The 21,670-nt window shown below is 40.2% G+C and overlaps 1 protein-coding gene across 1 annotated transcript in view; it reads left to right on the top strand.

Moving 5' to 3' along the window:
- The window catches only part of CDK17 (cyclin dependent kinase 17), a 75,745-nt gene extending 61,581 nt beyond the window's left edge, over nt 1-14,164 (top strand). The window contains exons 8-17 of the mRNA XM_080935278.1: nt 761-855; nt 1,271-1,333; nt 3,178-3,301; nt 7,610-7,730; nt 8,651-8,748; nt 9,248-9,353; nt 10,127-10,169; nt 11,095-11,185; nt 11,826-11,903; nt 12,432-14,164. Of these exons, the coding sequence (XP_080791404.1) occupies nt 761-855; nt 1,271-1,333; nt 3,178-3,301; nt 7,610-7,730; nt 8,651-8,748; nt 9,248-9,353; nt 10,127-10,169; nt 11,095-11,185; nt 11,826-11,903; nt 12,432-12,469 (857 nt within the window). The 3' untranslated portion in view covers nt 12,470-14,164. The remainder of the gene's footprint in view (nt 1-760; nt 856-1,270; nt 1,334-3,177; nt 3,302-7,609; nt 7,731-8,650; nt 8,749-9,247; nt 9,354-10,126; nt 10,170-11,094; nt 11,186-11,825; nt 11,904-12,431) is intronic.
- Nucleotides 14,165-21,670: the final 7,506 nt, after the last annotated feature.

Genomic DNA, 21,670 nt, shown 5'->3' with positions numbered 1-21,670 from the left:
AGTTTTTAAAACCAAAATATCAACAGAAAGGAATTAGTCAATCGTATTATTGTATAGCTTATAGTGAAATAGTTACGAAGCCGTTAAAATCTCTGACAGATAAATATTAACCAAGGGAAAATTTCTGTCTTGCTACAGAGAAACCATGGCAACTATAAATTAGCTACATCAGTAAATGCAACTAAATATGAGAAACAAATAGCATGGAAACATGACCATTTTGTTCTTAAAAATCAGTTTCTTAATTGAAAATAGATAACAGCACATACAGCATATTCTGATTATGGTCCCCACCCCCATCACCACTCAGTTCCTCCCACTTCTTCACTCACCCAAATCCATGCTGTTTTTCTGTCTCTCATTAAAATATCAGTAGACATATAAAAAATAATAAGATAAGATAAAAACAAGCTGGGAGGAGAAGAGAGCCGAAGAAAAAGCATGAAAAACACGGAATAAAAGCACGCTGTGCTCTATCGAAGTTGGCACCAGAGCTTCAGTGGACAGGAATTTAGGTGATGCTGGGTTGTATTATCGGGGATGGTTTCAGGAAGCACAGTTTCAGAGCCACACAACCAGAGAAGGAATCAGAACCCTTACTGCCTCCACCATCAGTCCTGCACCCTCACTGTCTCCACTGTCAGTCCTGCTTTAAACTTTGTGCTTTATCTTAGACACGGTCAACTTTTGTTCAAAACTTCGGGTTTTTATAGACTGGCTACCACAGACTAAATAATTCCCTTTCTTTTTTGTTTTTCAGTTTCACTGTTAAAGGATTTAAAACATGCAAATATAGTGACGTTGCATGACATTGTTCACACAGACAAATCTTTGACTCTGGTCTTTGAGTACCTGGTAAGCATTTAATACAATTTTACATTCTATTTCGCTATAATATAGTGGGAAGTTAGAGTTTTTAACCTTAAGGACATCGCTTAAGTATTGATGTTTAAATGTGGTGTAATGAACTCTGTATGTTTCCTTGAAAAGCAACTTAATTTTAAAAATTAAATGCCACCAGGCTGGGGCAGATAGCTTTATGGATAAAGGTGTTTACCACCATAACTGACAGCTTGGGTTCTGTACCTGGAACTTCGTAGAACAGAATCAACTCCCTGGAGCTGTTCTTGGACCCCCCCACATGTATTCTATGGCACATATGTGTGAACCCCAAACATATAAACAAATGTTTAAAAACAGAAAGCTTTCTAGTTAACCAGCCATGCCTTCCCAAAACCATGTCACATGGTAAGATGCCATATCTTTCCAGGACAAAGACCTGAAGCAATACATGGATGACTGTGGGAACATCATGAGCATGCATAACGTAAAGGTATGTTCTCCATGCCTCGTGGAAAGCACAGCTGGACCGAACGGCCCAGGCGACCAGGCTGGCCTCCTAAGTCATCTCCCATCGGTCTAAGCATGTTTGGTCAGCATCTGTTGACCTGCTGTAGCTGTTAAAAACCAGACCCTTTGGGGTGCTGCTTCGTTTTAAAGGTCTTTTACACTTTGACATTTTCTTTGAGAACAGTTCATTCCTTTATATGTAGGATGGATATCCAAGTATATTCTGGCTAGAAAGCCCTTAAAATAAGTACAAATGGCAGGTGTGTCCTGTGAAAGACCCTTTTAAGGATAAGCCTCACTAATATATTTAAAGCAATATTCACATAGTCAACTGGACAAGGTCGGAAACTTACAGGCGGCATTTTGATAGCTGTGCTAGAAATGTAGGTCTGTGATCAGAAGAAAGCCTGTGTTTCCTTAGCATTAGTCATCTAAGAATGGAAGTAATGCTGGAGAAGTTTGCTTGGGCGGCCACTATGGGATGAAACTCAAAAGCTACTTAAGTCAAAGCATTTAACATGGCTGAGTTTTCACAGTAGATGTTTTTGACCTGACCGGCATACCCTAAATTTAATCAAAGACTTATTTATGCAAAATGAGCAGTTCCTGGAAACCTATTTTGGAAGAAGGCAGTGTGTCATGTGTGGTTGAGACATTTCTAATTCTGTAGAAAGTAAGTTTAACTTTTCTTCTTTAAATAGTAACTGGGTGGAAATAGAGGAAAGCCAGTTTCTGTGGCTAACAGTGCTCGGAAAACAGGCTAATACATTGCTAAGAACAAGGCTTTGAAGGGATTTCCATGCATTCTATGAGGGTTTTTCTTTTTAATATTTCATATTTTATAATATGCTATGAGTGACATTTGTGTATTTTTGTTCTATTAATTTTGTTTTCTCTGCTTATAATAATAATTTGGAGAGAGAAGGAAGCTTAGGTGTCGTAGTTTGTAATGGTCTGCGTTTTTAGTCAGGTCTGTGTGGTGGCTGTCAGGTAGAAGCCATTTTACTGTCTTGTCTGTTAGAATGGGACAGATACTGAGATAATAATTGTGGAATTTTCAGAATGTAGCAGTTCCAGCTCTGGAAACTGCTTCTGAGAATTCACCCAGGCCTCTCCACGTCCTCTACAGTGACCTAAGGATACTCTGCAGTTTCTGTGTGCAGCCTTTTCTGCTAACCACAGAGAATCAAAACGCTCTCCTTCTTCTAAATTACACAAAAGCCCTTGGCCATTAACCTTACAGGAGTCCCTTGTCTGCCATTCAGAGTACAATCGTGCCAGGACCCCTTTCTGAGTCACACTGGAGTTGAAGAGTGAGTAGGAGGCGCTCAAAAGTCAAGTGCCCAGGAGGTGGATAAGAGCCGCTTATTCTGACAGCAGATGGCTTGCCGAGGTTACACAGCACCTTTCTCTCCTGATAGTGTAGCTCTCCTGAAAACCCACCAAACACAGTGCACTTTTAAGTTGATGCTGCCCCAGATCAGGGAAGTGTGTGTGACATGCTTGTGTGCCTGCGTGTGCATGTTTTAGAAAGAGGAAGCAGTGGCAGGATTTGGTTTGTTGTTACAACAGAATTTTATAATCAAACTTTAGACCTCCAACCAATGAATTGCTGTTATTCAGAGTTTTATTTGTAGTATTTATTTTCCTGGTTATCATTAGGTTAAAAACCTAGTTGATGTTTTAAATTGAACAGTGAACAATCAAATTCAAAAAATAGCAGTAAGAGAAAAATATGTCACTTTAACTGGCTTTAAGGACTTGATTTTTCTTTACAGCAGGACCCATCGCATTATCTTTAAGACTGTTTTTCCTTTGTTTCTGTAGCTGTTCCTGTACCAGATCCTCCGTGGTTTGGCATATTGCCACAGAAGAAAAGTATTGCACCGGGACCTGAAACCACAGAACCTCCTCATTAATGAAAGAGGAGAGCTGAAGCTGGCTGACTTTGGTATGGAGAGATGAGATATTCATAAACACTTAGGTGGCTAAGCGAGAGAACCACCATTGTCACAGAGTGTCGTCACTTGAGTGTGGGCTATGATGTGTTCTCTGTAGCTCAGAGATATGTGACAGAATTTAGGTGGAAGGTTTATTAGTGATGAATTCTAACGTGTTCATGTTCCCTAGCACGCTCAGACCTCTAAAGCAGACTTCCCAGGGTCTCTAAAGATAAATTCACTCAGAAGCACACTGCTGCTCTTTGCTTTTTCCTGGGGTCTGCACTGAGGACTCAGCACCAGTAGGAAGTAGAGTTACTGGTTCCTGCGTGTTCGGGGTATTCAGGGCAGCACCACGTGTGGTCTTCCCTGCTAACATTTTTAGGGGGAAAGTGTCAGTTATACTTGGGATAATGCAGTAAAATTTATTTTCCTAAATCTTCGGCCTAGAGTGTAAGTCATGACAGATTTCGTGGGATAAAATGAAGAACATGTATAAAACACATTGACCCCACACAGAACACCAGCAGCCTGAAGAGAAAGATTATTAAAGGGTTTGAAAGAAAGAAAGTAAGAAAGAAAGAAAGAAAGAAAGAAAGAAAGAAAGAAAGAAAGAAAGAAAGAAAGAGACCATTTTACTAGGAAAATTTGGACCAGTAAACTTATTATTTAGACTTTGACATTTGGTTTTCTTAAAAATGTATTATTGTCCTTTGGGCCTGAGTTAGGCAGCTATGTGTTGATATTTCCCTGACAGTTCTGAGAGGTGTCATCTCTGCAGATTCCCTGTTCCTTCAGCTCTTTTCAGTCTTTTTGCCCCCTCTTGGGAGTGTTCCCTGAGCTGTGGGTGCAGGAGTCATAAATGAGTCAGCTGACGTGGGGGCTGTGTGCTCACTTTTCTCTGTGTTTTGACCAGTTGTGGGATTTTCGTAATGGACTCATCTGTTCCAAAACAGTTTTTTTGTTGTTGAGAGATTTGAGCTGCACTTACTTTTCTGTGGGTATAAGAATAAATGTTTTTTAATGCAGTTAGCAATTATGCTGGCTTAGTCAAATGGCAGCTACAGGTTCTTCACGACCCATATCATGCTATCATGTTAATATGCAAGGGGGAAATCTCCTGAGACCCAACTCTAGAAGAAAACTGCATGTCACTAAGGAATTCTGAGAGTAGAAGAAATGTCTTCCCCAGGCCTTGCTCTAAGTTACCCAGTATCAAGTGGTCATATATGTCCAAGTAACATTATATGAGCCGAACAGACTGTTTATATATTTAGGAATATATCTATGTAGACAGCTTTATATGCAAACAGTATATAATCACACACACACACACAATTAAAGAAAAAGAGGCTATGAATTGAGATCTGACAGAGCAAGTGTCAGGGAAGGTGTGTAACATGGGAGGAGTTGGAAGGAGGAAAAGGAAGAGGAAAATAATGGGATTGTATTTTTAATTTAAAATTTTTTAAATGAATTGCCATTTTAATAATAAAATTAAGTTAATATATTAATATATAACTCAATATATTCATATAACACAAATATATAAAAAGGGGAGAACAACCAAAGGTATTTTTTCAATATCATTCAAGTTTTCAAACAAAATTTAGAAATTGAAATTTTGGGCCTGCTGCTTTGACTTTATTAGTAACTTGTTAGTTAGGGATAATACAGAGGGGACATACATATGAACTTTGGATAATTTTAAGAAATATGTAGCTGTTTATAATATATATTTCAAAGACCAGAATTTCCCAAATTACCAGGAAGGGATACTAGAGAGTGTGCACTGATAAAAGGTGTGGGAAGGGATACTATAGAGTGTGCACTGATAAAAGGTGTGCGTGAAGCACCAGGCAGGGCAGGGGCTGCAGCAGAAGCAGGAGAGGTTACCTTGGCGCTCCTAGTTACCACCTGAGTGTTCTCTCTGGCTCTCGCAGGATGTAGGGTGCTTTGCTTCAGGAGAGGTGCTAGGGTCCTCTTTCGCTCTTGGTCTCTGTGGGATTTATTCTTGTCCTATGTATGCGATCGATTACAACCTTGATGTGCTGTCCTGTGTATACCACGGAGAGCAAAGAAAATGTGGAACCAGCTGTCCTTTATTAACACAAAATTTAAAACAATTAACACGGATATAAGACTTTTTTTTTTTTTTTTTTTTGGCCTTGGAAAGTAACTTTTTGTAAAGATGGAATTGCAGACAGCCTGTTGTGACTGGTGAGCATAGGGTCTCACTGTGTACCTACATTGTCCTCAAGTCAGGATCATCCTGCCTCAGTCTCTTGATTGTAGGACAGGGTCGCTGCACCCGAGTGTGTCTTGTTTTTAATCTGTAAATAAATTCCTTTATGTTTTCTCAGTTTTAGCTTACAGATACATAAATATCACCAATCAATGTAAACAAAAGCCCCTGGGGTTCTCACTTTTGAGATGCTTATGCCAGATCTGAGAACTAGAAGCTGCAGCTGACAGCCGCCCCACCCTCCCATTTGACTGCTTTTATTATCTTCATGGTGACGTTGCTAGCAGCCGTGTCTCCCTTTAGCTAATCTGATTCGTAGGATTTGAAAATGAAGTGCAGTAACACGCTCTTCAAGCGTTCTGTTATAACAAGTCAAAAACTCATTCTTCCCGAATAGAGGATTTGCGCTGGCTATCCGTGGATATCTGTTTGTTTGGAAGGGTTTGCCGTTGGCTACCTGAGGCTGAAGCAGGCAACCTCTCAAGCATCGCTGCTGTTATTTCCCCTATAATTGCCCCTGCTACCTCCGCCTCCCCCCCTCTGCCAAGCTGCTTTTCATGCAGCGTGCCTGGAATCACGCAAAGGGTGTGTCAGAGGCCGTGGGAAATTTTTATCTGAGAATAATTTGAATCTAATATTTTAAAATTTTGCTTTTAAACTCCAGAAAGCAAATCTCACAACACAGTCATCATGTTTCTGGTCCTTGGCATGTCATTGTTTTGTTGTTAGTGTTGCTGTTGCATAGCAAATACATATGGCTTCAAGTAATGAGTGCTGATTAATTTTCGATATCTCCAGTATCGGTTGACTCTTCCTTTTTTTAAGCCCTTGGTGGTGCTGGGGATCAAAGTCAGAGCCTTGAGTATGATAGACAAGCACTGTCTCTGACCTGCGTCTCTACCCTCTTGACTTGATCTTGACTCCGTTGAAAATTCCAATGTTATAGTCAATGATATTCACAAAAAAAAAAAAGAAGAAGAAAAATAAAAACGAAAGAATAAAAGAAAAAACCAAGGTCACTGTGGTATGGTGACTCAAAAAAAAAAAAAAAAAAAAAAGGAAGAGGAATCAAAGAGCTGCCCTACATCTTGCTAATTACTAAAATGTGTGGAAAAATAATTTGTTGGACATGACTATATGAAGCTGGAGTGCTAGGGTAGCAATTTGTAATTAAAATAATGTCATTACACCAGTTTAATGAAGTGTTGAGTTATTGTTTATGACACTTTTCTTTAATATTTTTACTAAGTTTTACATAACAGCAGTCTTAGCCCAACTACCCTTGTTACTTGAAACAAAATGTATGATAAAAATAAGGTTATGTTTCTTAAGATGTAAGCTCAGTGACCACAATTAGAGGCTGTGGGGAGCTAACTCTCTACCAGTGGCAAAGCAAGAAGGTTGTGAGCTGGTCTGTCTTTCTGGACGCAGTGGAGGCCACTGGAGGTTGACAAGGCACACACTTGTTTACAGCACTTGGTATTATCCCAGAGTATAAAGGCCTCTTAGTCTGCCGTTATTCTTTCCACTTACACCATTAACAAGAGACAAAGACTTCTCAATTTTACTCCAGGGAAATCTCCAGAGAGGTTCAAGGAGATTGCCAGTAGAATCCAGCTGGTCCTCTACCAAAGATTTTGAGGTTTTAATTTTTAAGAAATAGTATAGCAAATAAATGTGTAATTTGAGTTAAAAAGTGATAAATAGCTTGTAACTGTACCAAGTAAACTGTGTCTCAGCGTCACTGACCTATTCTGGGTTAATTCCAGGCGAAATAATTCTGGCATCATGACTCATCAAGAGAAAATATCTTAAGTTTGGATGAACTCAGACAGACACTGCACCAGCTTGGTCTCTCCTTGTATAATTACTGTGTTCAGTTTAATTATATAATATTGACTTGGCCCAGGACTGCATACACTCAACAAAATGTGTAAAACTACTGTTTTGAAGTTTCAGCGTGCTGTAGCGTTGGCATCTCTGAATGGCTCATGGTGACCATAGGGCTAAGACCTTCCACATATTAGTGGATTTCAGTATTTTTAATTATTATTTTTTTCTCCCCTCTGTAAAGGACTAGCCAGAGCCAAGTCAGTTCCCACAAAGACCTACTCGAATGAAGTTGTCACGCTGTGGTACCGGCCACCTGATGTGCTTCTTGGTTCCTCAGAGTACTCAACACAGATCGACATGTGGTAAATATAGAACCTGTTGCTGTTTGCAGGTGTGAAACAGGATAGCTGTTAACAGGGCGAGTCATTCTTACCAGTTAGTGTGTCTCTGAGCAGTGAGTAAGAGCTGGAGCTTGGGAATAAGACTATTGAGACTTAACTGTCAAGTGTGCCGCTAATGACTGTATTAGACTGACCGCCTGATTCACATTCACAGCCTGTGCCTTCATGTCCTCATTTAAGGAGGTGGACACAGTAATAATAAAGTCCTGTAGATGATATTAAGACTGAATGAGCTAACGTGCCAAGCGTACTTTTTAAAAGAATATATGACAGCCATTTCAAACAAGTATTGCTATAATATGGAAAATATACCTACCTTAAGTTGCTCTAAATTTAATAGAGTTCCAAAGACCTTCTTATGCATGATTATGTATGTATATATGTGTTATAGATATATTTACATGTGTGTGTTCAGGTGTACTCACCTGTACATGCATACACAAATGGAAGCCAGAGGTCAACATGAAGCATGCTCAGATACCACTTTTCACTTCTCTCTGACAGAATCATTCATTCATTTCTGTCTGAGTAAATCATTCATTCATTCCCTTCTCTCTGAGCTGCCATAGCCACTGTTACCTCCCAGGTTACCATAGCGATAGTTAGCACTCCATTACCAGTAAGTGTTGTTTTAGTCTTTGAGACTCTTACATAAAAGAAAGCTAGAGGTTTTAAGTGGGGAAAGGATTAGTGACATGTAAGTTGAGATTGTAAATTTAATAAATTCATTGGATTTAAAAATATCTTCACACAAAATGTCTGAGAGCCTGATGTAAGATTCTCCAGAAAGGCAATCTTGAGAAAAAAAATATCTCATGCTAACCAATGTGTAAATGGATTTTTCTCTCTCTCTCTCTTTTTTTAAACGATGCATTTTAAAGGGGAGTTGGCTGTATTTTCTTTGAAATGGCTTCTGGAAGACCACTGTTTCCAGGGTCAACTGTAGAAGATGAACTGCACTTAATATTTCGACTACTAGGTAAGACAGAAGTCTTTTCTCATGATTCCCACCTGCAGTTGGCTGACACGGTTAGGTTTACTGTGTCTGTAAAGCTGTGTCTGACATGCATTCATACCTGTTATGTAAGAACTACAGCTGCCTTAGTGGCTAAGGGGAGATTTTACAAGGTAACTCATTTAGCTTCATTTCATAAAGGTTTCATGAAAGAAGATTTCACCTTATACATATTAAGAACAATTCCTAGTGTAGGTGGATAGAAAGAGGATTTTATCATGTTTGGGGCATATTTGCATGGGCCCCAATCCACAGGTATGTATGTAGTATCCCTGTGGGTGTACACACACACACACACACACACACACACACACACACACACAAAATATTATTTAAATTTCAAGTGGAATAGTTAAATAATTTAATAAAGTATATTCTTTAATATATTTCTTAGTTATGCCTGTTTATACATGTTGGCACACACATAATTTAAATGCTTATCATGATTTATTCTTTTATTCAGGAACTCCATCTCAGGAAACTTGGCCAGGTGTTTCTTCAAATGATGAATTCAAGAACTACAACTTCCCAAAATATAAGCCACAACCTCTAATTAATCATGCACCCAGGTATTTTCTTCTTAACTGGGAGGGCCAGACACATGTGACTCAGTACAGTTCTTAGATGGCCTTGCACAGGAAGGGTTCAGGACTGATACAGGATAGTTTTTAGACGTGTGTGCTGTAAGTTCATTCAGCTTATCCCTTCCTTTGACATCATTTTATAAATTAATGGTCAGGAATCAGCTGTAAAGTGAATATGGAATGTATATATTAGAATTCTAGAGCTTACATAGGTAAGTCCACAAAGGTTCAGACAGCACTCCTGCCTAGGAATTACACTGGCTATGTCATTGGTCCCATAGCCCTGTTACTGACGCTTTTTAACTTAATACTTTACAGAAGCCATTGCTTAGCAGGTTGTTTTATATAACTCTGTTGATGGCTTGTCTTAGTTTTTAACCCCACTGATATATTTTGGGGTCACTGTCTCAATGTTTCTACCTATATGCTAGAATAGTGATATTTTCATGTGCCCACACTGAATATTTGTGCCCTATTTAAACTTCCCTTATAATAGAGGTTCCTTTGGTGATAGAATGCTGACTTCAAATTTTCTATAGTGCTAATACTTTTTCTTGAATATTGAAATTCTGAACAGCAGTCCATTCGTGATTTGTTCTCAAGCAAACGACAAGATGAGTCTTTTAGGGCTAAAACAGATTTGGGTCTTTGAAAACAGTAAAGATAATTATTTCAGGGCAAATAGCATTTGGAAAATGATTTTATCTGAAAAGTTTCCATCATAAAAGAATAAATGGACACTTGGTTTTTGTTTCTAGGTTAGATTCTGAAGGAATTGAGTTGATAACAAAATTTCTTCAGGTAAGTCACGTCTTATTCTACAAAGATAAATGGATTATTAAGTGTCTCTTTCCCCATAGAGAAAGTAGAATCAATAGTAAACCCCTAAATACCATTAGTGGCATGAGATGGTCTTTGTAGAATGCTTCAGCCAGCTCAGAGCCTCGCCCCTGCGCTCCCTGCGCTCCCTGCGCTCCCTGCGCTCCCTGCGCTCCCTGCGCTCCCTGCGCTCCCTGCGCTCCCTGCGCTCCCTGCGCTCCCTGCGCTCCCTGCGCTCCCTGCGCTCCCTGCGCTCCCTGCGCTCCCCTGCGCTCCCTGCTCTGTGGCCTCCTCTACTTCGGACTTGCTGTGGGATGCTGCACTTTCAGTTTTCTCCAGAGCACGGAGGTGACAGGGTGCACTAGCCACATTAAGTCTCATTGGCCAGAACGTTCATTGTAGAAACAGAACAACACAAAGAGAGTCTGGGGATTGGGGAATTAGCCTCAGCCTAGAACGGTCATAATCCGTGGTTTGTCTGCTGGAGTGGAAGCATGAACATTGTGAGCAAATCTATGCTGTGTGCTTTAGGACGTGAGCAGTTTTCTGTCGAGAATGTCGGTTCTAAAGGCATCGGGCAATGCTGCCCATCAATGCATTGAAGTTCGCAAAGAAAAAGAACATTAAAGATTGAATATTTTAATTTATCGTCACTTCAGAAAAAAAACACCAGAAATCTACTTTTTTTATTCGGAGGCCTAGGTAGGAAATGTGGAACTGAGATAGAATTGTCTCCGTACTTTTGAGTGTATTAGGAGAACTCTATAAAGTGGTGTTAGAAAATTGTCATATTAAGTAGTCACATTAAGAGATTTTTAAAATAGTTCTAAATACTAATTTATCCTTCTTCAATGTTTTTCAGTAATTAGGCAGAAGGTTAATGAAATGGCTTTTTGCTTTTTCACAGTATGAATCTAAGAAAAGGGTTTCAGCAGAAGAGGCCATGAGACACGTGTACTTCCGAAGTCTAGGACCGAGAATACACACTCTACCGGAAAGTAAGAGTCCCTCAAATGTGTTCCTTCTCTTCGTCAGTCTAGGAAGTTTATATCTTGTAATATTGAGTATCTTGTCTCTGCTCACTAAGAAATAAGTCAGATTTGAGTGTGAGTCATTGATCTTCCTTGATAAAATTGAGAATATGGTGGCAACATCATTCTTACCCTCTTCTGGCTCAATTTTGTTGTTAAAAGTGGATTTCTAGATTGGATAGGTGGTGCCATGAGTCAGCTGTGCTGCACAGCCGGCAGTCCTGCATGTCCATAACCACGTGCTCATGAGAGTGTGTGCGCGCACACACAAACACACAGAGTCTTAAGTTAGTTCAGGTGGGCTGAGTGGGGAGAGGAGGACAGTACTTGGGAACTCAGCTATGAAGGCTACTCACCTCCACATTTCCTTGTTAACTGACGGTCACAGAGCAGTCAGTAGCAAAACCCATCAGAAAATCCACAAGACTTCTTGCCTAGAGTTTGGTTTTCTGTTTAGAATATAGGGACAAGTGGGAAATCTTTCCGTGGGGCCATAACTCTGGGCACACAGTATGGGTGTTTGACGTTGAATCGTTATGCGTTACTTGAACAATTACAGTTTTAGCTTCATCACTAATATCTGGTGGTTTCTGTCTGTTCATTTTAGGCGTATCAATATTCAGTCTGAAAGAGATTCAGTTGCAAAAGGACCCGGGTTTTCGAAATTCTTCCTATCCAGAGACAGGTGTGTTTGTCATAAACCATTTCACATGTCGATCATGAATTCTTGTGTGGAACCAAGCTTTGGGTTTATAAATTGATCAGTAAAATTATTGATGTTAAAAAGAACAAAACAATGTACAGTGCATCCCACAACTCTGTATGTTTAGAATTGCACATACTTGCTGTTCTGTATGATGTGGGCAGCTCAGTAAATGTTCAGAGAGAAATGTGATTCAGTCAAGTCAGGGATCCTGAAAGCGGCAGATGGCACAGAGACCTTTGGCAAGTCACCTGGCTTGAGCCCTGCACACGCCATCCCTGGCGCCCGAGGCAGAAGACACATCTTGTGGTTGCCTAGTCATCAGCTTCAGCACTTGGAAGCCTAGAAGCTGTAGACTGACCCCATCAACACAAAAAGGTCACTTAAGACAGTGCAAGCACTCTTACCGTGGAGTATTAGCGTTTGCTGGTGGGAACATTAGCTTCCTAGACTGTATGTGGGATAAACACTGAACCTTGAACTGCCTCATAAAATGACTTTATATTTTAGGACATGGGAAGAACAGAAGACAGAGCATGCTCTTTTAAGTCTGGTAACTTGGTCTCAAGCCCAGCCCCAGCCTTTCTTATCAGCCATGGACTCAGAGCTGAAGGCAGTCATTTCTTGTGCTGGACTTGGGATCTCCGTGTGTCTGCACTGTCCTCTTCCCAGTGGGGTCTTTTACGTCAGACCTACAGATTGTTCTTACGTATGCTGTCACAGTGTGACAATTTTTTTTTTGTACAGTTGGTTTTAAGGTCTTCTCTGCCAGTAGAGCCAATAGGTTACAGCTCAGTGTAACTGTCGCTGCAGATTTGTGCGGGACTGAGAAACACAGTGCATTATTTATTGCGGAATCATTGCTGCTAAGTAACTACTGTCTGTTTATTTAACACAACAGTTGGATGCCTGAAGAAGTTGCAGTGGCTTTATTAGCTGTGAACGCATCTGTTTCTCCTCACAAATTGTTTGACTGCTGCGTTTTGTTGTTGTTTGTTTGTTTTTTTAAAAAAAAAATTAAACTGCAGTGTTTCCTGGAATGTATATTTAGCTTTGCTTAGCAGTAAAATAAGTGAGCCATCGTGAACACTCGAAGTTCATGCTACATAGAATTTCTTAGGAACATTGGCCAATAGAGTAGCAGAGAGAGGGACAGCACCGTGTGTTTAGGAAGCGTGTGACTCGAGGGTTGATTCAAGCAAATGAGTAGCAGACATTTTGGGTTCCCACATCAGACACCAATAAACTAAAGCACCGAGTTACTCATTTTTCCCTATCCCTCACCTTAGAAATGTCTACTGCCTATTTTGTATGCTCCTGCACTTGGTTAGCTTTCTCACACCGTGCTGTTCGTTAAGATTTAACCACCGAAGTCATTGAAACAGGAAAAGCCTTGCTGCTGTCTTAAGCACATTTCTTTCATTAGATGATACTTCATTTTGAGGAACAGTTTCTTTCACTTGGGGGCTATGTGTGTTTCAGTAACATCCACTTGGAATCAGCTGAAAGCTGTACTATGTCTTTAAGTAGAGCCATGGTGAATTAGCAATGAGAAATAAGAACCCAGAGGACTGCTTTAGCATTGTGGGTACTATCTGCTCATCAGAGACACTAACAGTGTAACTTGAATTATGATCTCCTTGAACATCAGACACTTGGTGTCCGTAACAGTGTCTTAGGCATTTGCGTTCATTGTTAAGGACTATTGGTTAGTGCATCTTACAACTATAAATATTAATTGGTATATTTTGAAATGGTCATGTAAGTTTTTGCCTTATATCATGAAAATAGTTATAACTTAATTTTTTGTCCTGCCATTCACTGTAAACATTCAGGGTCCTCTCATTTCTGTTCAGGAAATCCTGTAGTTTATTGTTTGTTATTTAACAGTATTAAGTGAGTTTTTGTATATTTCATTTTAACTTTATTTGTGAATAGTGATTGTGGCATGTTTGGGGATGTTATTTTAATATTTCACAATACTGAAATTTTAATTTTTTTAAAAAAAAGAAAGTTCTGAAAGAAACAGATTCATGTGTAATGGTGAATATTGGACCACTGCTGCTTTCACAGTTGTCAGCTGGTTTATGTTAAGCCCTGTATCCTAACTGCTGTTATTTCTAACTGACAGACATGTATTAATATTGTACTTTGAAGGTTATAAATATTATGTGAAATTTCCTTCATTTGTTTTGAAATTTATAATAACTAAATCTGTGTTATATAAAATGTGATTTTTGTGGCGTCACTGTTCTTTATTGGGGAAGAAAGTTGCACACTGGGGTCATTTTCCTTTTGCGGTGTCATTATAAAGTAGCAAGATGTCACTCTGCTGAAAGTGACAGCCACTTTGTGTTTACCGATAGGTTAGTCTCCCGTGTCGTCAGTAAGCTTGATTCTTTCATATGAAAAGCAAAGAGATATGCGCAGGCATCGTTTAGAATTCTTTCCAGGGGTTCTAGGGACTTTGTGTTAAGAAATTTAGCAAACAAGTAGGCATGCATAGGCTGCTGTTGTTTGTTACATTTCAGCCTCATCCTGATCCTGGAAACTGTAGAGAAGAGACTTAAAACTTGGAAGGATTGAACCTGGAACTCTCACAAGTCCCTTAAACTGACAAGAATCCTAAAGGTAAGAGGTGCTACATCACTCGGCATATGCAGGATTCTTCACAAGGGCATTTCACCAGCTTAATTTAAAAGGATAGTTAATTGCATCTATCTTTCAGAATCATGACTGGTTTTTCTTTATGTCTTTATGATATTAACAACATAATAGTTTCACTATTTCCAGAATTGGCTTCCTATTGCAGAAATCGAAGTCATTAAAATATTTCATTTCTCCCACCAAGCTTCTCATAACTACTAATTTACTCTCTGTGTCTATAGATTTTCCTCTTCTAGCTATTCTCTGTCCTTGCAACCATATCACATCCCTCTTTTCTGTTTGGCTTATTTCATAGTATTTTCAGAGTTTCTCTTCATGACTGCACAGAGTGAATGCTGCTGCAGGGAACACTGGTATGCACACGTGCTTGAGTTCCCATCTCTGTCTCTCTAGAGTGTATACACTAGAAGTAAAACTGTGGGTCAGACCTCATTCTGTGTTTCCCTTTCTGAGAAGCCCCTGAGCTATTTTCCACAGCAGGCGCACTATTAACTTCCTAGTGATGTATGAGAAAGAATCCTTCCAGTCCTCAGTGTCGTCAGTACGTGATCATGTTCCTTCTGGCAGGCGTGAAGACATAGGTCATTGTAGGCTGTATTGACATTTACTAATGGTTACCTATGTCAAGAGTGTTTTGTTTGGTTGGGTTTGGTTTTCTTTTGTTGCCTTTTGTATACCTGCTTTGAAGAAAAGTTATTCACGTAAAAAAGATGCCAGTTTTAATAACAGGGTTGATTGCCTTGCTGAATTGTATGGGTTCTTTATGGATTCCCAATCTGTCCTTAAAGAGCACGTGATTTTTTTGGTACGTCCTCCTGCCCTCTGATGACCTTTCACTTGCTCATAGATGTCAGAGCGAGGCCGCAGTTCAAATGTCACTTCTCACTCACCTATCTCTGATTCTGTTGCCAGTGCTTTGGGCATCAGATGTTCAAAAATCTGTTGTCAGTTTTCCAAGGCTGTAACTATTTGACGTTTTAGTCTGCAAGTCAGGCCTATACATATCCAGATTCATCCTTTTGAATATAAACAGTCATTTTTCCACCACTATTTCTTGAGAAGGTGCCCACAGTGAATGATCCTCACAACCTTATCAAAAACCAACATGCAGTAAATGTAAGGGTTTATTTCTGGGCCCTCCGTCAGTCCATACATCTGATGTCTGGCCATTCCAGTATTACCACAGTGGTTTTGCTCAGTATAGCTTTTGGGGCAGAGAACAAATTTTGAAATAAGGAAATATGAGCTATCCAGCAGGTATGTCCAGCCTTTTGACAGTTATATTAGGATATCATTACCTACAAAATTCATGATCGAGAACGGTACAAGCAAGTTACATAAAATGAATCACAAACAAAATCTCACAAGGATTCTGCGTTGGGCTGCAGTCACAGCCACTCTCGGCCCCTGCATCTGGGAGGCTGCAGGTTGGGTATGTCTAGAACTTGAGGTTATCTCGCATCACTTGAACCTCTCATGTGATGTTAGAATAAGACTTCCTAGTGTCACAAAAGACAAACAGTCAGCCCTCGCTGGGGTCACAGTGAGGGTTGCACTGAGCCTAAGTCCTGTCCCAGCAGGGGCACTGCTCTCATAACATTTTTCCTGGTCCATGAGTTCAAGGTGTTCTCTGTTTATTTTGATTGTCTTTAATTGTTCTCAGCAATGGTTAGTAGTTTTTAACATAAAAGTATTCCCCCTCTGGTTGAATTTACTCCTAAGTGTTTATTACTGCTGGTGTAGGTGGGATAGCTTTCTTTCTTTTTATTTGATTTTTTTTTATTACTATTGTTTGGAAGTACGATTTTGTTGTTGTTGTTGTTGTTTTCACTTTGTAACCTCCAACTTTGATGAATTTGTTGCCTTTTAAAGGTGTTGTTGTTGTTGTTTGTTTGTTGTCCATTCTTTAGGATCATCTACATACAAAATTATACCCTCTGTAGGAAGAACTAGTTTGACTTTTTCATTTATAATTCAGATGCCTTTTCTTTCTTCTGTTCTTTACTTTTTTCACCTTTCATAATTTGTCCTTTAGAGCTCCAGTGTTAGTGAGTAGTGAATGAAGGCCAGTAACTTGTCTTCCTGGTCTTAGGGGAAAAACTTTCAGCCATTCACTACCTTAGTGTAACTAGCAGTGGTGTGTATACAGTGTAACTAGTGGTAGTGTGTATGCAGTGTAACCAGCAGTGGTGTGTATACAGTGTAACTAATGGTAGTGTGTATGCAGTGTAACTAGCAGTGGTGTAACTAGCAGTGGTGTGTATGCAGTGTAACTAGCGGTGGTGTGTATGCAGTGTAACTAACAGTGGTGTGTATGCAGTGTAACTAGTGGTAGTGTGTATGCAGTGTAACTAGCAGTGGTGTAACTAGCAGTGATGTGTATACAGTGTAACTAGTGGTGGTGTGTATGCAGTGTAGCTAGCAGTGGTGTGTATACAGTGTAAATAGCAGTGGTGTGTATACAGTGTAACCAGCAGTAGTGTGTATGCAGTGTAATCAGCAGTGGTGTGTATGCAGTGTAACTAGTGGTGGTGTGTATACAGTGTAACTAGTGGTGGTGTGTATGCAGTGTAACTAGTGGTGGTGTATATACAGTGTAACTAGCAGTAGTATGTATACAGTGTAACCAGCAGTAGTGTGTATGCAGTGTAACCAGCAGTGGAGTGTATGCAGTGTAACTAGCAGTGGTGTAACTAGCAGTGGTGTGTATATAGTGTAACTAACGGTGGTGTGTATGCAGTGTAACTGGCAGTGGTGTGTATACAGCTCTTAATGTTTAAGGAGCTTCCTGTATTCCTAGTTTAGTGCCTGTTTTTATCAGGGAACTTGCTAGTTTGTCGGTGGCTCTATCTTCTAAAACTTCTTTGCTGTTACTTGTGATGATCCTGTTGCTTTCTTCATTCATTACCTTGATTGATTTTTGTATGTTAAATCAGTGATGTGTTTCTGGAAAGAGTCCCACTCACTGATGAACTAAAATTTAAGCATCCTTTTGGGACCAAAAGTGTCTCATATTTCAAGGAATGTTTTTGGCTCCCAGTTTGGAATATTTGCATAGCCTGTGGTAGTTTGAACATCCCCACTTCAAAACTATGAAATCTGTAATGCTACAAAATCTAAAAATGTTTTGATCACCATTACTCTAAAAGTTTAAGGTGTCGACACCCTTTAGGTTTCATATTAGGGATGTTAAGTTGTAAGTCTTTAAACATGCTATCCAGGTTGCTAGTATTTTATTGGGAGTTTTTGTCTGAATTATAACGGATTTGGCCTGTCCTCTCTGCTTGCAGCATCTGTCTCGGTTTAGTGTCTGAAGTACTGGCATCAGAAACGAGCGAAGGAGTATTTGCCCCTTCAGTTATGTGACGTGGCGTAAGACATTGTCTTGGTTCTCCTAATACTGTACTGTTTTATATTTAGTTGTTTTTTTTATAGTCCACCATTTTTACTTTCTTTTTCCCTTTCCTATATGTGTGTGTATAGTTGTTTTGATAATACATATTACAAATATCCATTATTTTGAGTGTGTATGATTTTAAGGGATTTATCCCCAAATGCCATCCCCTGTTATTATTTGGTCAATAGCTCCAGTTTTTAAATATCCTAATCTAGATTCTTAAATCAATTCTTTCTTTGTTTTACATGTTCGTTTGTATCAAAATGTTAAGTGGCAATACAAGCTCACAAGCTTGGTAGAATTAAATTTTTTTAAAATGTTCCTTTACACACAATGAAATACATGTTTTTCCTTCTGGAATGTTTCTAATGCTAAGTTCAGACCCTGGGCTTCGCACGTCAGGTTTGTTAACCATCATTTCTAGTCAAGAGTTTAGTTTCCACTTCTGACCTAAGAAAACTACTGGCAACATTTATCCATCCAAAATGGGAATAATATAAGTAGATTACTGATTATAAAACTTCTTTGATGTGAAAAGAATGTAAGACTTGACCTATGAAGGTCAGAAGGGCTTTACAAAATTCCTGGCTTCTCCCTAAGAAGCCAGGCTTTCCCTAATTTATTGGAAAACTAACATTCTTTTAAAGCTACCACTTGACTATTTTTTCATAACAATTGTGGCACGGTCCCTACTGCGGTGTAGATACAGGACTGCCTAGGATATGTGGGAGCGTCGTGAAGATGGAGCTGATGAATGCCTGCTCTTAGCACCTCTGGGTGAAGAAAGCTCAGCATCTGAAAGGTGTTCTGCTAGGCTATGTATGGGCAGGACATGGAATCTTAGCTCAGGCTTGACTCCTGCAAGGCTCTAGTGAAAAGTTTCAAATGCTCCAGCCCCTTCTGCAGCTGTAATGTCAGTCCTTACTTACTGTCCTTCAGTCCCCCTGCTCTGGGCCATTACATAATGACTCAATGAAATGGTGGTGGTGTGGGCTTTAGGGTCACTGTGGAATGGTGTTCATGTACCTTTGGTTTTTTTTCTGGAAACACTGGAACTCATTACAACGATTGCCTTGGAAGCATTCCAGCCATTTGGCTCTTCTAGATCCCAAGCCTTTCTTTCAGAACTTCTTAGCTATCTGGGGCCCCCCTCCCTTCTTTTTGAACGTATGCATTGTTGCTACTAATTATTTCACATTGCTGTCCCGTACCACGATTTATGATCTCAAGTTACCCAAATGTTTTCTTCTCTTGCCTACGCTTGAGTCTCGGCTCTTTCTTCGGGAAGTCCTCTGTACATAACCCACTACAGATTGCCTTATAGTTCTCTGGTTCTACTTCCCTCCTGTCTGCTGTCCATGCACTTCAGAATATAATAACGCTTAATCATTTTTTATCATCACTCAATAACCCATAAGCTTTGTGAAGAAGAGGATTACTATGTCTTAGACTAGATACGAAATAGTATTTGTTGACTAAGACACAAGAGTGAAAAAATTCTTGTTTACAAACAAGTAAAACTCACCACTCACGTTAACTTGGTCTTGTCTCTTCTCTTTGCACTAAAGATTAATGCAGCAGTCAATTATGTTAGAAACCTAAGAACTAACTCATAATCAAGTTGTTGTACCTACACACACAGACACACACATACACACAGAAGAGGGGACAGCAAGAGATCTTTCTTAGGACTAGGAATAAAAAAAGTCAGTACACAAGAAGTCCAGGCAGAACACACTATAATCACTGGGACTCTCACGGGCAGCCGTGGTGTGTGCTTGGCACAGTGTAAAGACATAGATACTGGTTCTTAAACGTAAAAGACTTAACTTTCAAATGTATTGGCCAATATCTTGGCCTCTGCCATCAAAGTATAATTTTTGAAAGCTCAGTAGCTGTTTCTTTGAGTCAGTAGTTTAACTGCCGTTGGTCTCAGTTCCCTTACTTGTAAAATTGTATATGACAGTACTTCCCTCGTAGGGCTGTGTGCTTGGACTTGGAGCTCTGGACTCCAGCTGTTTCTTTGAGTCAGTTATTCAACTACAGCAGGTCTTAGTTTCCTTACCTGTAAAATTATGTGTATTAGCACTTCCCTCATAGGGCCGAGTGCTCTGGACTTGGAACTTTGAGTGGTGCTGCTGCGAGTGTGTGAAGTAGTTTAGAAATAGTTCCTGTCGTGTGATGGAATGGAAGTGGGGCTTAGGTTCCAGAGTCATTTAGAAGAAGGACCAGAACTCAGTTCAGTCCTATACTGGGGGCCAAACAAGGGAGTCCGGATGTAAAGATTAAGACAAAGAGCACAGGACCACACAGAGCATTGCATCTTCTTGGGTAGAAGCAGTGATTCTGCAGTACTTCCTGGAAACACGGTTGGTTTTCCAATGTTTCTTCAGTAAGTGAATAATTCCCTACCACACTACAAATATGTTCCGTCTTATATAGCTATGAATATCCGTTTTGAAACAGTAGTGACCCTGAACATCAGTCTGGGTCTCTGATTACCTGCTGAGCTCTTTGGAAGTAAAGAAGAGCAACCTTTGCCAACAAGTCTATAGTTCCTATGTTCCTGTGTCTCCCCCTCTCATCTCACCTCAGTACAGAGCAACTGACAGAACTTGGGTGGCGGCATCAGTGATGTACGTGTGCGTGTCCGTGTCCGTGTGTGTGTGTGTGTGTGTGTGTGTGTATACAGGTTCATGTGCACAGGCACAGCGACTAGATGACATCAGACACCCCACTCGGCACTCTGCCTTATTTCTTTTTGACAGGGTCTCACTGAATCTAGGCCTCTATTTCAGCCAGACTGGTGGCCTGCAGGCCTTGGGTCTGTCCCTAACCCCCACCGTGCTGGACTTAGAGGTCCATGCAGTCATGCCCTACATTTCACATGGGTGCTGGGGTGCTTGTGCTCCCTAACACACTAAACGGTCTTCTCAGCCACATGTCTGAAGATCAGGACCATTTTAAACCCATTTTACTGTTCTCCCAATTCAACTTCGGTGGTGGTGGTGGTGATTGTGTGTGTGTGTGTGTGTGTGTGTGTGTGTGTACATACGGTACTAGGCTTTAGAGGCTCACACATGCTAGACAAGCACTCTTCTGCACCATAATCCTTATGCATACATAAAGCATATCCAACTTGTTGACACAGAAAAGGCAATTATTTGAGTCACTGTAAGTAAATGGGTGTGAACAAACCCACTTGCCTCTTAACACTTTATTACAAAGTATGTATTCAACAAGACAACATTACAGTGAAAACAGCACCCGTGTGGCCATGGAGGAAGCGTCACACTTGCAGGAAAGCTGCGCAGGGGCTGAGTGCAGCTTCTACAGTGAGGTTCGAGGGCTCCAACTTCACCCTCCGCAGCTGAACACTGATTAGGCAAGCCCAAGAGAGAACCGGGCATGTTCCTTGGAGCCTATTTTCTAGCTAAGCGAGTCCTGATAAAAACACAAAAGCTAGTGAGGCGGTTACTCTCCATTCCTCGAGTCTCACTTCAGTATTTGGACCCACCAGGAATGACACACACAGTATTTTTCCCAATTTTAATCCAGGAATCGGTGGTTGGAAGAAAAGGAAACAGGAGGACTTAACAACCATGTGAACATTTCCAACCAGCCTCTCTAGTTTAAAAGTCTACAAAAGGTCTTTGTGTTGGGATTCCCGCACATTCCTTGTGTC

The sequence above is a fragment of the Micromys minutus genome (assembly GCF_963924665.1).
Source record: "Micromys minutus genome assembly, chromosome: 22".
Classification (NCBI taxonomy): Eukaryota; Metazoa; Chordata; class Mammalia; order Rodentia; family Muridae; genus Micromys; species Micromys minutus.
This window is presented reverse-complemented; position numbering and strand designations above follow the sequence as displayed.